Genomic DNA, 17971 nt, shown 5'->3' with positions numbered 1-17971 from the left:
TAACTGTTCATGAAAAAAAAGGAAAAAAAAAGAAATAAAATTTTTGTACATGTTGTCCAAAATTTAACAGACATTTTTCAAATATACAAAAAAAAATCTTTCCTTTTTTTTTTTTTTTTAATTTCAATACTTTTTTGTTTTGTGGCCTGAGAAGTAAATCACGGCTTTTACATTTCAAATGAAGACAACAAAGGAATAATTAGAGTGGCGTGTTTCGGCAGTGCCCCTACTGTCTACGAGCTCGTGCCTGTACACCAAATAGGAGCGTCTGCACCCCTTTTCCTTTCCCCCCCTCAAACTTGATGGTTGTTGAACTTATTTTTAGTGTCATTTGATAAGCTTCCCTGCTTGCACCGAGACATCCCACTGACCCAGCCACTGGTCATTGTCTATACCGCTTCCCATCAAAGCTGGCGCGCTTTGTCAGATTTCCACTCGAATATCCATTCTGCATCTGAAGTAGCGCATCCAAAGTGACTGGATCGTTCGAGCCTTTTTTTTCCCCTCAGCTGCTGCCCTCTTTCCCTGCCGATGGCATTTCTATCTGCACTGGCATCATTTCCTGAATGGCGACGTGACAGCGCGTCGGACGAATGCACAAATAATATATATTGCTTGCGTGGTGTGTGTGAGATGATAATTATGATGATGATTATGAAATCTGGAAAATGAACAATACTCGTTTGTCTGACACCCTTTCACAATTCGCACTTTTGCATTTTGCATGAGGTGTCTTAATTCCAATTGATGCGGATTGAGTAACGGGTCATTCAGTGTCAAAAGGCATAAAGGCACATGCTTCGCAGGCTGCTGCTTGCTCTTGCTTTTAATTATTTTAATTAAGTTTGATACACTGAAGGGAGAGATTTCAATGATCTGCAGTGGCTAGAGATTACTTTATCTATATTTATATATATTAAGTAAAGGTGCATTTGTACATCTTTAAAGTGAATGTATTACTCATAAAGAAAAAGCACAGAGCTCCTTAAGTGTCCCATAAGCTTTAGTCATGTGATGTCTCGTGGTAAAATAACCCTCTCTTAATTTCTTTGTTTTTGAGTGCACAATGATAGAAAGGTGTCTCCTCAAAACTAAAGGGCAAAGTCCTAGCGCATCCAGGACCTTAGGGCGTTCTGTCTACAGTTTGTCATGCGTGTGCACTTCTCAGTGTTAAAATGACAGGATCTGCATTCAGAGAGGTCCCGCTAGGCACTGTGCAATGCTAGAGAGGCTTTGTGGTGAGACATTGCCAAGAGGCGCTGGACTTTCGGCACTCTGCAAGGCTACCGGGATTACGGACTCCAACGGCAAACAGACTTCCTCTTTTTATTTTCCCCTCTAAAGTCCTCTCTGTCTGTGTCCTTAAAATTTGCTTATCTTTCCCTTTTGCTCCACATAAGGCACAATATGGTCAGAATATGTTAAGCTCTTAGTGTGGATAAAAATAGTATCTAAATCTGGCTCGGATAGTTGTATTTAAGTAATCAGAAAGTTCAAACCATTGGGAAAAATCACAATTTCAACCTTTAGAAAGGGAAACCATTATAAATGCAATGAAATGGCCAATTCAATAAAAAAAAAAAATGATTAACCCAAAACAAAATATAAGGATCTTGTCTCCAAAAAAACCACCAGTATTTGTTTTTCCTCTGATCAATCCAAACATTTTGGTGACGTCTGCCTATTGATGAGGGACTCGACTGAAATTCATGCAGCGACCCTGAAAAAAAAAAGACATCCATTATAAAGTTAATTTGATTCTTATACATTTTCTATATTGCTTTAATAATGATAGGCACAATTTATTTTCTAATTATCTAAATCTAAAAATATCTGCTTTTTTCCAATTGGGTTTTAATTATAATAAAATTTTGCTCACATAGAAAAAGTAACAATTATAATCATTTGAAAATATAAATATATTGTTTCTATAAAAATATATATTTATCAAAAAAATATTTATAAAAAATATGAGTGGCAAAGATGAAATATTAAAAGATAAGATCTGAGAGATATAAAGTGTGCTAGAAAGATATGAGCACAGCCGATATGTTAGTGGGCATGTATGCTCTCCCTTTTCTCAGCGGCAAAGTGTAAATAGTTTAATGGATTCAGTGCACGCATCAGACCACTGGAGACACTTAAACAACTGGCAAAAAGAGGGAGCTCTCGTACAGCTTATTCCTTCACACACACACACACACACACACACACACACACACACACACACACACACACACACACACACACACACACACACACACACACACACACACACACACTGGTCACTGTTAGGCTGCGGTTGCTTTCTAATATTTAACTAATGTTGATGTTACTTCATGGCCTGTACTGTAAATAGTATTAAATAATTCATAATCCAGGATTTTTCCTCATTTGGCAACTATATCAACTACGTTTCACGCATTCAATGCAATAGGTTATTGCAAGTTAACTCAGTGGTAGGAGTGGTTGAATCATTGTAAGGTATTTGAGTTAGTTGTGGTGCTTCAGTGCTTTAGGCTTCAAGTTACAGATGAAAAAGTCTCAGATTAAATCCTACAACTGCCATTGGCTGGGTTCTAAAGCAAGACCGTAAATCTTTAGCTCAGTCACACCAAATGTGTGTGTGTGGGTGTGTGTGTGTGTGTGTGTTTATGATTTTTTAAACACCGGCCAACCGAGCAGTTGATTATGTGGTATTTTACACTATATAGACACTACACTGTATTGTGATTTTATCAGCCAACTTGTATAAACAGTATATACAGTATACAAACCAAAATGGCATCACTAGCTGACACTTCAGGCTATCATGAGACAAAACCTATTTTTATGTTATGTTCCTCCTTCATAAAAATCTATTACCATGCCTTCCCCTTTTGGTTAAACATACTCCCCTGCCACCAGGACCGTAAATAAACTCTTTAAATTGCCGTCATTTGGCCTACTTTTGCAAGTGCTAATGCACGTTGGATGAAACCGGCAGTGCCATATACTCTCCACGAATGGAAGGCTTCTCCTGTAAGCCGTGTGAGGCAGACCCTCTGTGCTAGATCTCGTTCTGTCAACAAATAAGGCACATCAGATGCTGTTTTGGCCATGGCCGACTGTGCCGTTAAGTTCACTGGATTTCAAGAGCTTTGACGCAGGAGCTCCGAAAAGCTGCCCTGCTCTGCACACAATGGCCCAGAGAGCTGACCAGGTGTGGTACAATACGGTCAGTCCCATTCTGAAACACTCGCTCCAACTCAGCAGCAGGCTGAGGTTTGGCACTTGCTACTTCTATCTGTTCCATACTGGCCTGAGGTGGGCAAGACCCAACCATGACAATGCCAAGAGAATAGAAGGATAGAGAGCTGGATGTCAGTAGTCATGGTATCAGATAGATGGATTGTTATGATTAAAGAGTATAGGAAAAATATCTGCAAAAATTCAGTGAAGGCTTTAACAAAAGGCTTTTTTATCTTTATTAATAATATAATTTATTACAAAATCACTGCTCTGTATATACTTTTTTTAGTTAGGCTTAAATAAAATCACAACAAAGAATTTCCTGCTCTTCTGAAGTCTATGGACCCGCTTCAAACATCTCAAAAGAAAAAAGGAAGGCAAAAAAGTGTGACCATTTCTGAGAACACAGATCCTATGAATACCTTCCAAACCTTCCACAGTTTGAATTCACTCTATCTTAAATAAAAGCCTCCATCTCATCAAAAGACGACCCTCCTTTGTTTTAAAACATATGTACCACCTATAGTGATTGGCCAAACTCAAATGACATCATCTCCTTTTTCTGTTCTTATGCTTGAAACCATTTTCAAAGCACACAGTGTTGATAGCGTCAGGCTTCAGAGAGCGTGCCATGTGCTGATTGTGCAGTGTGTTGGGGCACCAGGCCAATGGACCAGTCCATCTGCAAGTTTGCATCTCATCTCCTACCAAACCCGCTCTCTGGAACAGCTTGATTCCCCTGATTTTAGAACTCTCTGACGAGCTGTTTCCCAATTCTATGTTCTCTGAGACTGAGATTCAGTGCAGACTAGATCTGTGTGATTAAACTATGACTTTTCCCCTATCCATAACCTGTTATTTTCCAATGTCTAATTTAGAAAATTTACATTTACATTTGCGGCATTTAGCAGACGCCCTTATCCAGAGCGACGTACAAAATTGCTTTGAGTCTCTAGTAGTAAATAAATCTACACTGGTACGCCAGATTACAAACTTAATATAAATATAACTCTTGAATTCTACAAAATCATTCTAGAAAATCAATATGTAAACGAATTGCACATTTACATATCCATCCAGGATGGCTCCTGTCTATGGTAATCAATTAATTAATACAAAAAATAAATATTAACAATATAAAACTGAAAACTCTACAGTGATACAATACAGCTGGCTCCTCCCAGATACATCAACTCCCACTTAACAGATTGAACAAATTAAAAGTTCAGCATAGGACAAGAGCTACAGCTGCAAACAGGCTGATATTTAGTCTCAGAAGAAGCATTAAATATTCACAAGTCAATATCCCATTCAGAATGAAGTTCGTATTAAATGTTTAGAGCATGTGGTCTATTCAATGCATACGAAATTGTGTGGATCAAACCTCGGACAGCTGATAATACAGTTCAACAGTAAAATCATTGAATCTGTCCTGTGCACATCTATCACCATCTGATTTGGAGCAGCAACAAAACAGGACAGGAACAGACTCCAGCAAACAGTTAAAACAGCAGAAATAATCATTGTTGCTCCCCTCCTACTCTTCATTACCTTTATAATATAAGAACCAGGAATCAAGCAGAAAAAAAATCACTACTGATCCTTTGCACCCTGGACGCAACCTCTTCCAACTCCTCTATTCTGGCAGGTGCTACAGAACTTCGTTCACCAAAACTGACAGACACAGGAACAGTTTCTTTCCCCAGGCAATCACCCTCATTAACAACTGACCTTGATTATATGCCCTGCTCATATCTATAAGTACTGCATTATCAGAACAGTCAGTCATCACATCATGTCCATATGTTACACACACTACTGCTGCTGTATATTGTACAAAATCCTAAATTAACCTGTTTATCTTACGTGACACACAAAACTGCTATTTGCACTATTACTAACAGCTTGAACCAAATTCCTTCTGTGTCAACACACTTGGCCAATAAACCTGATTCTGAACTACAGACTTAAATACCATTCAGTGCTGTGTGACAATTATACAGCCAGATTTAAATTAATTAAAAGAAAGTGAGCCCTTAGTAATCAAGGACTTATCATGTATCATGGGACCTGCCCCTGAGGGAAGCCCCCAGAAGAAGACGCACTTTCCAGTGGCAGTCTGCCTAAAGTCTCTTAGAATCCTTTGCTACCACCCGACCTTCCTCTGACCTCGTCTCTATGGTTCCCGCCACCAGACGATCACCACCCGCCAGGCCCCACCTCTTCTGTCCAGTGACTCCTACACCACAGACAATGTACTGTCAGGATCTTCCGAGGTCACAGTGCACATTTCCGGGTTACTCGAGGCCAGATTATCTCACCGGCTCCTTGTGTCCCTGACATGTTTCTTGACACCCTGCCTGCTCTGGTTCCTGTTCCCAACCCCTTTTTCTGATCTCTGTTCTGGCCCGGTTTCTGGTTTGGTGTTTGTACTGTCTGTTGGTTGTGTTCTTGCTCTGCCCTATATTGCTCTGTTTGGCGTGCCTGATTTTGGAACTGCTTTTGGAGTTGATTCTGTCTCCCCTATGTTGTTCTGTTTACCTGTGTTCAGAGCCTGTAGGAGTATTCATAAGTTTCAGAACAGTCTGTATTTTCTCTGCTTGCTACTTCCATTAAAGAATGTTTAATGTTAACACACAATCACTGACAAGCACACCTTTAACCCAAGCAAGCTTGCAGGAGGAGTACGCTGTATGTCATTCCAATACCAAACCAAAAGGCCTTCAGTGCTGTAATTTACAAGCATATAAAATAGTACCTCTTGCTAACATAATATTTATCCCAGAATGCTTTCAAAAAAGAGGAAATATTGTGACATATGATTCGCAATCTAAATCTGACCAGTTCCGCATTAAACCAGAAGACACGAAGGGAAGTGATGCTTTTTAATCTTGAGCTGATCATAAAAAACTCTTATGCTAGCATCCAGTGTCATAACATTTGCATATATTTTATCACCTATCACATATTTGCAATGATGACAGAGGCAGAGTTGAGGGTAAACACAATAACTCTCAGCCACCTGGCCTATATTGGCCACCTATCTCTTCATTTGATTGATTTATTGTTTGATTATTTCGAAGGTGGGATGGTTTGGATGATTTTCTGAGTGCACTAAAAAAAGAGCATTTAACAGGAGGGCTCAGAAGCAGAACATAGCAACTGAGTTTGTCCTTTGATACAGTGGCTATAAGGATCAATTTGTTGGGTCTACTAAAAAAGTAGCCACAATTGAATAGAAAATCATTATAGGTTTTCTCAGTGTAAAAGTGATGAGTAGACCAAAATATTATCATATTATTGTGAACTACTGTAATATGATTACTGACAAAATGATCTGCAAATTTCTGCAAAATTTGTTTTAATTAAACAAGATTTCTAAACCAGAAAGGGTTGGATATACAGTACAAAAATCATAAAGCTGATTTGTTTGAGATCAGCATTAAGAAGGAGAATGTATTAATACAAGAGCCATAGGGATTGACACTTTATAGCTAGATCACTATTTATCCCATAAAGAGATCCACATACCTAGCTTTGCAATGGCAAAAATAATGAACGTTCCTTTTCAGGAAAATATTAAGTAAATGATTTATTCATAAATGAAGAAAAACCTGAGCTTTATCTGACTAGAAATAAAAGTGTGCATCATGACTCTATGCTGGGACTAAAGACTAAAGTGCAACTGGATTTTTGGTTTCAAATCACAGATGAATTGAAAAAATGCTGATTCAGTCTCATAAAGCTGTTACTTGTTGTAACCATTATTTCAACATTTGGAAAATGTCATATTACACACAAAGCTACACTGCACTACATCACTAATAGAAATCCAATTGGTTTTCCATTGATAACGCCCAACAACACAGCTTTAACAAATAAAGTCAAAGCTTAAAACAGGGATGTTTTCAGTCAGCTTTGATATACTTTCAAGCCTTTTCTTATGGTATTTTCTCTTTATGTCAGAAAAAATTTCTCACTCAAACACCAGCAGCAAGTAAACGGATCAGCGCAGAAGGCTTTTTCCTATAAAGAATTGCACAGGCAATGTCACAGAAAGCGTGCAGATGTTTCCTAATCGCTACACTTCCCTCTTACTCCAGAATATTTTTGTCAGGGTAAGGGTACATCATTGCCAGCTAACAGCTCTGGGCATCATCCCCTGGTTGTTTGAGAGAAAATGCCAGTCGTTTTGGCGGAGCACGGACACTCACAGACGGCACAGCCGGGCACAGATGGCACTAATGGACAAGTGAAATCCAACAGAGGGAGCAGGCCCGAGCCGCAGAGGAAGCGTCATTCCAAATAGCTGCGGTGAAAGCCAGGCCTCTATACCATCTTCCAGTGGGGCTACTGCTGCAGTGTTCAAGCATAAAGAATTTAAATTGATAAAATAATCATGATGAAGGCACTGATGCTGTTTGGAAAAGAATCAGTTGGATCAGATGGAAAAGCAATAGATTTTTTTTGTAGTTAAATAAATGTACTAAAGTAAACAAACAAATGTTTTGAAACTCTGATTACACACTGTTTTGTGTGTATGTGGGGTTCTGTTATGTGGTTATCTTATCAATAGGATTTTTTCATTTAGAGGAATTTGTGATGAAGGGGTTAAACGCTGCTCTTATTCATGGACATTTCGTAGAAACAGGGGCACAGAATGATGCAAGAAGCAACCTGCTTCATTAAACTGCTGTATAACAATATTTCAGGTACTTCAGCTACATGGACACAGGATTTAATTTACATTAAACAGGCTACCCAAGATCTTAACTGTAGCTGGAGAAAGAAAGAGCTGTATACAGAAAGACATTCAAGTCCAACTCCGAAAAAGAGAAGTTTATATTCAAAAATTACGTTTTTGTATTAATCATGTAGAAAGTTAACCACCGGATAAAAAAAAATGAATGCAATATATGGACAAAAGTTTGTGGACACCTGACTATAGGATCCCATTTCACATTTAGTCCCTATTTGTATCTAGGAAGCTGTTTCATTAGATGTTGGCGTGTGCTTGTGAAGAATGAACAATTTTTAGAGAAGTCAGGTACTGAGGCTTGGGGTACAGTCAGCGCAGTCCAATTCATCCCAATGGTGTACAAGTCAAGTCAAGTAGGCTTTTATTGTCATTCCAACCATATACAGTGCAGTACATAGTTAAATAACCTTTTCCCCTAGGACAAAGGTGATACATAAGACAACATAAATTAACACAAAGTAGCACGGACCTACACAAAACTAACTAGGACACTAATCTTAGGCCAATAAATAAAGTGCAAAGGTGCAATATCTATTGCAAAAACAGGACAATATAAGACAGAGAGACAGTAAACACAGTGAGTGTCAACACAGTAAACACAGCAACACTGTAGCAGCAACCACTACAGTACAGAAGTTTGGTATTCGTGCAGATGGATGTTTTTTTTATAAAATTGAATACTGTAAATGTAAACATTAAAAGATTTTACAACCCCTCAACTGTTGAGAGGTTGTAAGGTCAGAGCAATACAGCGGGCCACTCAAGATCTTCCACTGCACCCTATGTTAACCAGATCTTCATAGAGTTTACAATGTCCACAGCTGTATTGTTATGCTGGAACATGTTTGGGTCTTCTAGTTCAAGTTGAAAAGTATCCACATATAGTTAGAAATATCAGGTGTCTCAATACTTTTGTCCTTATAATGGATTTATTTAGAAAAAAATGTGTATTGAAAGGTGAAAGAATTAATTAGTAGTGTGTTCAAAACAGTAGTTCCTACATAGTTGAAAGGTCAATTTTATAATACAAACAAGTTAAAATTCTAATACTGTAGTCTTCTTTCAAATGTTGAATGATGAAATATGACAAAATATTGACTATAACATATAGTCTCAATATATTAAATATATCGAGTTGAGATAATGTTCCATGTCTCTTCTGCCATCAAAAATCACTACTTTGCTACAATGCAGTTACAGGAAAGTGACCAACAGGCAATAGTGCACTGATGTTTTAACCAGTAACTTCATCTCTCATTATCAGAGTAAGTAAACACATCTGCTTCAGCCTTCTCAGCGTGTCTGCCTGCTTCTCAAGATTTCCTATGGGCAGGCTGCAGACACTGCAAATGAGCATCCCAAAAAAAGCCTATGAGCTCATCCATACTCTATACTGTCTGGAAATGAAGGTCAGAAACACATAGTGTACGTGTACATATTTAAAAAAAAATAATCTGCCTTTTTCAACATTGTTCTTTTTTTTTTCACATTATATCAGTTATTCAATGTTATCTAATAAGTGGGTCATAACCTAGGTACATGCAATATTAATGATGCAATGAGCTCACTAATCAATTGTAATTTATGTAAAAGTAAGCGTGTTTGTGTGTGTGTGTGTGTGTGTGTGTGTGTGTGTGTGTGTGTGTGTGTGTGTGTGTGTGTGTTTGTGTGTGTGTGTGTTTGTGTGTGTGTGTTTGTGTGTGTGTGTGTTCACGTGTGTGGGTGGGTGCACACTCCCCGGTTTGCTCTGCCTTCCACCAGCGCAGTGGTGGTCAGGGGTCGCATACGATCTTAGCAAGGGGGAAGAGCGAGTCATGCGACAAGGGCAGCGATAATTGGAGGGAGCTGTCAGGATGGAGCAGCGGTGAGTGTGTGCAAGAGTCCTGCCATTTGGACACATCGGTGCACATGTGCCAGGAAGCCCGCCCTCCCATGGGGTGGCACACATTAAAGCCTGTGATGAGGCTAATGCGGGCAGAAATGGCCTTGGCGCTCAGCCCATGTGTGTTCCATGCCTTGACCTATAGAGCAGCCTCAACATAAAGACAAATATACCGCTATTGTTACACCTAATGTAAAGAAATTTCCCAGTGTAATGTATATGGTTTATATTATATTCCCAGCTTTCATTAGAGTCCACATGTCTTTGTAGTTATATTTTTGAGACTGTAATAGAGAAATAATTAGAAATGTTATATTCATCTGCCATCTTAAATATTGGTAGGTGTGAAGTTTTATCACCTATTACAAAGTGTAACAAAGAAGCTATAAGCCAAAACTATTCAATAACTCGATATATCATAAGAAAATATCTATTGACGCCTCATAAATCCAGTGTTGCTATTGCTTTGCCAAAACTGTCTTGCTTTTTTTTTTTTTTTTTGCAGACTATACCTTTAGATTCCTGTTTTCTTTATCTGCCTTATGAATAAATGTGTTGTTAATTTTAAGTTGCTTTTCTGCTCACCATGTTTAAAAAGAGTAGTTATTTGAGATATTGTAGCCTTCTGAACTGGTCAAACCATTCTCCTCTCACCTCTAACAAAGCATTTCTGCCCACAAGATGTCTACTGACACATGCGTGGTGCTTTTTGCACCATTCTGTGTGAACTCTAGAGACTGTTGTGTGTGAAAATCCTAGAAGTTTCTAAAATACTCATACCAGCCCGTCTGGCATTAAGAACCATCTTACAGTTACAGTCACTGAGATTTTAATGGTTGGTGTGAATTAACTGAAGTGCTTGACCTGTATCTGCATTATTATCAGGTTTCCAGCTGTTCCTTGTAAAGTTGGTGCATATGCCAAATAAGTGCATATACCAATAGATTTTTTTCTGTCAAATGATTGTAAACATTTTTCTACAAAAAAAATGTCAAAACTGACATTTAAATTAATATTTGTTGAGTTCTGAAAAAAGTATAACAGTATATAATTTGAGAGTGTTGATAACTCATCTCCCTTGTTTAGTTAAACCAAATAGCCATGCAAATCTATCTTTAATTTATAACTCCGGGTTGTCTTAAAACGTTAATTCATTCAGTTCCCTTGCCAAAGTTTTTACCTCTAAATTACGACACAAAAAAGTTGTTTGTTATTTACTACCACAAAAGCACAGGAGTATGAAATACACCCAGGCTGCTCGAGCTGCTATGCTCAGTGGAAAGCTTAGACGATAAAGCATCTTGTTGTGTCTACTAAGGAAAATATGCTTATCAAGCCGCATGGTAATGTAAGCAGTAAATAACACAATTGCTGCATGGCCACAGAGAAAAACGTAGCAGTGCGGAGCCGCTCGGGGCTAGGCGGGATTATAGAGGAGGCATCAGGCCGTTTGAATTGGGTTAATGTGACCTGAGCTGCTCAGACAACTCACTGGTCAGAGTGTACAAAGTGCTCCCACATGTATGCACATTATTGTAGTAGTTTATGACGAGATAAAGACACGAGGCGAGTAAACAAGTGTACAAGCTGTGGGATACAATAAAGCTAAATCACCTACTTGCGTATTTTAATTTATATAAAGGCTCATATTCACAGAGTTGTTAGTCTGACCAGTTATACCAAAAAACTACTGTACATACAGTCCAAACCCACCTACTAGTACATGTAACTAATTCTGACACTGGCACTTCCAGTTAGACCTGAAGCTGCCTCATTTGCACAATCTGAGGCTCTGCTGGTTATAGTGATGTGTGCACCACTGCTTCTTTTGTACACCTCTTGACACAAAGATGTGCCACGACCTTTATTACAGCAGCTGCACTGACCTTCTGGAAAATAATATGCACAACAGACTACACATTAGTTGTGGCATAACACTTTCCACCTGCACTCTTCTTCAGTCTTCTGTCTCTTTCTTTCCATCTGCTTCTTTTCAATCTCTTACAGCTTGTCAGCCATCTTATTCATACTGTATAGGTATTTTACTGAGAATCCAGTTGTTCTCAGACTTCTATTTGTTTGAATTTGAATATGAAATGGTTACTTAAAAAAGATACATAATGCATACACATTGTGAAGACATGAGACTTGAACAGTGTAACTAAAAAAATGGTAAACTGAATCTCACTAAATTAGAGCACATATCGAGGACATTCTACTGACAGCCTTAAAACGAGCTTATCATGCCCAGTGACATTTCCTTAAGACCATAATCTGTATTTCCAGAGTTGCTTATATGACTTGTTTCTGACTACTGATGTAGGTTACTATAATCTGTCCCTTGCTAACTTCTGAGTGAGCTGAAAGACTCAAAGCCGCTGTTGGTCAAGAACTCCATTTAACTACTATCACTATACCCAGTATAATAGGCAAAGAAATTCCAAATGATTGTAAATGGAAAGAAGAAATAGAATTTTTTATTGTAAAGAATCACTTAATCAGGTGTCACCTAGAAGACTGAGTAAAAAAATCAACAAATAGTTTTGGCTCCATTTAAGTCCATGCTGCTTAAATAAAATGAGGAAAAAATGGAAGAACCCAGGTACTAAACAACAGCTGGAATACTCACATGAAGTGGAAAATGCTGAGGGGGTGCAACAAAGGATGAAAAGGTGTTACCTGTAGGTGGTGCCAAACAGCACCTTCACTGTACCTCCAGAATTCAAAACATCAAGAGCCTGCCACAAACTTATTGGCTCTTGTGTGGTCAGCAGGTGAACATATTGCTGTGGTGAGCAGTACAGCTAGATGTAAAGTTACACACTCTTGTACATCAATCTATATTACTATATTCCTCTCAAAAGAGTTTTAGGCAGATGATATCTTAACCTAGTGAACCAGTGTTGATCATTGATATTGACTCAAAGCACTTGTATGTCGCTCTGGATAAGGACATCTGCTCAGAGGTGGCAAAAGTATACACATCGTACTTACTACTTAAGTAGAAGTACAGATACTCATATTTGTATAATGCACAGGGGCATTGCCATGCAGGTTTGGGTTTCCAAGTGTGCACAATTTATTTGTCTACATATATGTTAGTTTGCCAGTATTTTTGTGTTTTCCCTGAAAAGGATTTTGGCCCAAAGTATAAAGAAAATATATACTATATAGAGAAAAGAAATGGGACACCTGACTTTTCCAGCCATATTTGGTTCTTCCACAAACTGTTGATGGCACACAATTATATAGGATATTGAGATTGGATATAATAGGATATTTGATGCTACCACATCCAAAGACATTTTGTAATTCCCTTTAAATAAGAGAACCACTTGTTCATTCAGCATTACAATGTCTCTGTGCACAAAGCAAAAGCAAACCCTTGAATTCACCCCAGGCCTCCTGAGCCTACATCAATACCTGATATTACAAATGCCCTTGTGGCTAACTGACCACAAATCTCCATAACCACACTCCAAATCTAGTGTATAATAACTAGTTATATCTAGTATATAATGGCAAATGGGGACTAAATGTGGAATTGGACATTCAAAGAGCATATACATCTTCTAGTCAGGTTTCCATAAACTTTTGTCCATATAGTGTAAACAGACAGTAAGCTTGTTCATCAACTTGTGTCAAAATATTTTTTTTTTATTACTAGGAAACAGAAAGCATTCAGGAAATCCTCATGCTTCCTAGTAAATACATATCCAAACAAAAGAACACGAGTGATTAGGAAATACACTATGACATCATTTTGTGGTTAAATTTGGAATTATAATGATTACTCTCTTTTACTGACACTATTACAGCACAATTCCTATGCATAATATGTTGACATGTATGGGTGTTTTGTTAATGCTCACAAATAAGCATTTACAACACTGTTCAAATATTTCAAAGAAAGTTCAAACCTGAAATTCCCATTGCAACACCTTAGCTTTGCAGCACACTGCAGACCAGAGCTACATGCCAGCGTCCACACAAGCTCCGAAGGCACTGAGTCTGCATTCAGATATGCAGATGTCATGATAATGAGATGCCTCCTCAGACTTGCCTTTCTAGAACTGCAAATGTCTCTATCTGCAAGTGTGTGTGTGTGCGCGCGTGTGTGTGTGTGTGCATGCCAGTTTGTTTACCCCTTGAACTAAATACAGGCGGCAGCTTCGCCCTATCTCTCATTCACTCGCTTTAAATGGAATTTGCAATGGGAAAATGCTATTTATTTCGCTAAGGGCAAATGACAAACAGGGCAAGGGCATTTGCTCAATGTTTTAATGCCACCATTCACCAACAGCGGGTGTCTAACTGCGGGTGTGTATGCGCCTGTGTGTGTTTGCAAACGAGGGGAGAGCGACTGCATGAATGTGAGAGTGTGTGTGAACGGGGGGGAGGGGCGCCTATTAAATGGAGGATGACAGGGAGTAATTATTCTAATGCGCTACATGGCAGACTAAAGCGGAAGGCCTGTGCTGAGGTGTCAGCTGTGAGTCATTATGGCTGACACGCACTGGATTTTGCAGAGGCAGCTGTCTCTCTTCCAGGTGGGCTGACAGAGGCCACCGACAGGGCCACCGCTAGAACTACTTAGCGTGAGTCTTGTAGGTGGCGCATGCCGGGTAACGGACAATGAGTCGAAGGGCATGTGCTAATACTTTGTAATACTGTGTCCTGTCTGTGGACACTGTGAACATTAAGAAATTCTCAGCTTAATTCTGGGTCTCTAAAGTTCACTGGATAAGAGACAGGAACACAGAACATGCTTAACCCAAGTCTAATTCGTGGCTTCTACTGTCTAATGGACACACTATTAACTCTAAAAATGTAAACCATTATATGTGACTTAATTGATATATAAAACATTTTTGCACAAATGAATGCTGCATCATTATGAATGTACTGGAATGTCTAAAATTGGTGTGACTATGTACTAGAATGGAAATCAAATGATATGGAAATTATTGTTAATGCTAAATACTGCTACTATTAATAATACCAAGAATAAATATCCTGGGTCCAATACAAATAACAAAACTTTATCATTATTTCTTTAATAGATTTTTCTTTTTTATGTAAAAAAAAAATCCCTAACATTTTTTAGTTAACTGTTGGAATTGTCTGGGCTTGACTTTAAGCAGAAAATCTTCTTGGTATTTTTAGAGTAACATATTTTAAAATGTCTTACTTACATCTTATTGCAAGTGCGGAAGCTGCACAGTGACTCAGTTGAGAAGGTGCTGTTTTCTGTTTCTATTTTTTTCTCACACCGACCACAGATGCTTCCTCTCTGATCAGCTGGCAACAAACCAACTTCCCTGAATTTAATATAAATGACATAAAACCTGACACCATCACAACAGTTGTCTAGTTGTGAGCACTAGATTGGCTTTATTTTGTCTAGAACTTTATCTAACAGCTATAAAATGGCAATGAAAAGTGTTTATTAGTGTATTTAATATTAGTGTATTTATTTATTTATTTATTTATTTATTTATTTATTTATTCATTTTTTTTGTAATAGTTGCAAAGACTTTTATATTTTAAACACAATTAATCAATTAAATAAAATAATGTAAATGATGTTAAATGCCAATTGTGCATAAAACACATAGTATAGGTATATTATATTCTCTAAAATGTATATTTAAGCTTCTCTTCATACAAGATGATACATGATGGCAAAATAGGACACTTATGACCATCAGTACAAGTGGTATTCATTCTATTTTAATGCAAGAGATACATCCTGCATCTGATGCTAATTATTGAGATTCATTAAGGGGAGCAAGAGTGCACATACACACGCACACACACAGTCACACACTCATACACACACACACACACTCATACACACACACAAACGAACACACACACACAAACGAACACACACACACACACACACACACACACACACACACACACACACACACACACACACACACAGAGCACAAGGTGTCACAGTCCCCTTAATCCCTTCTCCTGCATTAATGGTAGTTTGCATCAGGCTGAGTGAAAACATCATATGTCATCAGAAGCCTCATCTTTTACCGCTTTCTTCAGTATACACAGAGTAACCTTCAGAAACCTGCTGACCACCATTTTATGTCTTAATTAGGGCCGGTGTCAGTCATGGATAGTTTCTCTCATCTTAATTTAAAAAGACATAGAGGTGGGAATTCTAGGTGGAAGACAGAGCGGTGGTGATTTTACTTCAAAAAGTGTGGTCATTGTGTCCAGATGTGCACTTCAATCATTAGAAAGACATTTCCAAACGTCAGTGTTTTTATACCGGTTTGATATTTAAGATAGATATAAATATTAAATACTATTGTCAGTTTACTGACTATATAACTATTTATACTGTTTATATATGACTATATTTAACACATTCTTCTTTAAAAGGTCAAAAGACCACAAAAGCACATCTGCATCTGTGCAAAGAAGGAGCGGGAATCAGGATTACTCACACACAAATTTGTTTTGAGACTTGATGACTGGCTTACAACAGAGAAGAAACAACAAAGCTCTTTTTGTATCTCTCTCTTTTGTACAAACAGATCTGAAAGTCCATGAAACTGAGCTGTTCATTTGGTAATGATATATGGGACATGATGACCTATAACTCATGAAGACATCATCATTAAGGTTAGATTATAAACTGTTACCATTAGCATCATAGCCATCTATAATGATGATGAATGCCACATTGATTGGAATCTATGCCTCTTTTCTGCCACATTGTAATATTCCAGTTCAACGAGTAGGAGATCTGGAAGGGCAGTGAGGAGTTTTGATTTTGTAGGAACTTTTCTCAAGATCGCAGAAAAAAAAAAGCTTCTTAAACGGTTCGTTTTCTAGGTGTATAATGCTGTGAAGAATATATAAACTCTATGGTACTTTTCCATTGAATTTCCAAAGAACTTTCCACAGAAGGTTCATTGTAGTGGAAAAGGAAGGTTCTTCAAACACACTAATCTTAAAGGTGTTCCTTTATAATCTTATATAAATCAGTTTACTAAACAAGACTGGAAATGCTGGAACAGAACTGTTTTTATTAGTTTAAATTAAAGTTAAGTAAATAAAATTAGGTTTATATAAATTAATAATATATGTTTTTTTATATTAATCCATGTTAATAATCCATATCTCAAGTGTAAAATATGTAGCGTGCAAAATTTGTCAAAACTTTTAATGTAAATTAATACTACTATTTATTGCAAATGTGAATTATATTTGGGTTTGAACATAATTATGACCCGAATGATGGCATACAAAAAAAAAGTTATACTGGGACATTTAGCTTATGCTTGAAATTGCACTCAAAGGTTACTTTGGGACCCAACAATGGTTCTTCTATGACATTAGTCTAAAAAATGTCTTTTGAAAAAAAAATTTTCCTAGCACCTTTATTTTTAAGAGTGTATGAAGTAATCAGCATGCAGTACCAGAAATATATTATATAGCAACTTCAATTATCAATGCAGAAAATGTTCTGATAATCCAAAATTCTTGACAGGATGTCTGCCTGAATCTGATTAAGATTCTAGTCAAGAAAAAAAAGTATTTATATTCAATAAAATTATATATTTTTTAAAGAGAACTAAGCTGTCTAACATTTAAAAGATAATATTCTCAATGTGCTGAATGGTCTATACATGAAGCTGGAAAAGTAGATAATGTGATGCTGTAAACTGAATTATTTTTTTTTCAAATATTACTACCATATTTGGTTGTAACTGAAAACAACAATAAACATTTATTTCATTATTTTAGTGACACAATTATCTCACTGTTTTAGTCGATATCTATATAATAATGATGTAAATGTTTACATTCTGTAGATGGCAAATATTTTTTTTTTTAATTATTTAAAATGATTGTTTTTATTACCAAATGAATTGAGCAATGAAAAAATGATTACCTATAGTTTTTACTACCCTATTCTGTATTTGTTTAATTGCTCGTTATGCTGTGATTAATGCGCAAAACGATACTTGAAGCAACGCATATTAAAGTTCGTTATATCTAAATGTACAAACATATTTCCCGTTTCATCACATTCAAATTGAGATTAATCAGTGAAGAGCAGAAGG

At 37.3% G+C, this 17971-nt stretch overlaps 1 protein-coding gene across 1 annotated transcript in view; it reads right to left on the bottom strand.

The window, feature by feature from the left end:
* Window positions 1–318: 318 nt before the first annotated feature.
* Window positions 319–17971, bottom strand: part of antxr2a (ANTXR cell adhesion molecule 2a) — a 40839-nt gene continuing 23186 nt past the window's right edge. Inside the window, exon 17 of the mRNA XM_083527005.1 lies at window positions 319–1720. Within this exon, the coding sequence (XP_083383131.1) occupies window positions 1682–1720 (39 nt within the window). The 3' untranslated portion in view covers window positions 319–1681. The remainder of the gene's footprint in view (window positions 1721–17971) is intronic.

Source organism: Silurus aristotelis (genome assembly GCF_946808225.1).
Source record: "Silurus aristotelis genome assembly, chromosome: 23".
In the NCBI taxonomy this organism is placed as follows: Eukaryota; Metazoa; Chordata; class Actinopteri; order Siluriformes; family Siluridae; genus Silurus; species Silurus aristotelis.
Note: the sequence above shows the minus strand (reverse complement) of the source record. Positions and strands in the feature narration are given on the sequence as shown.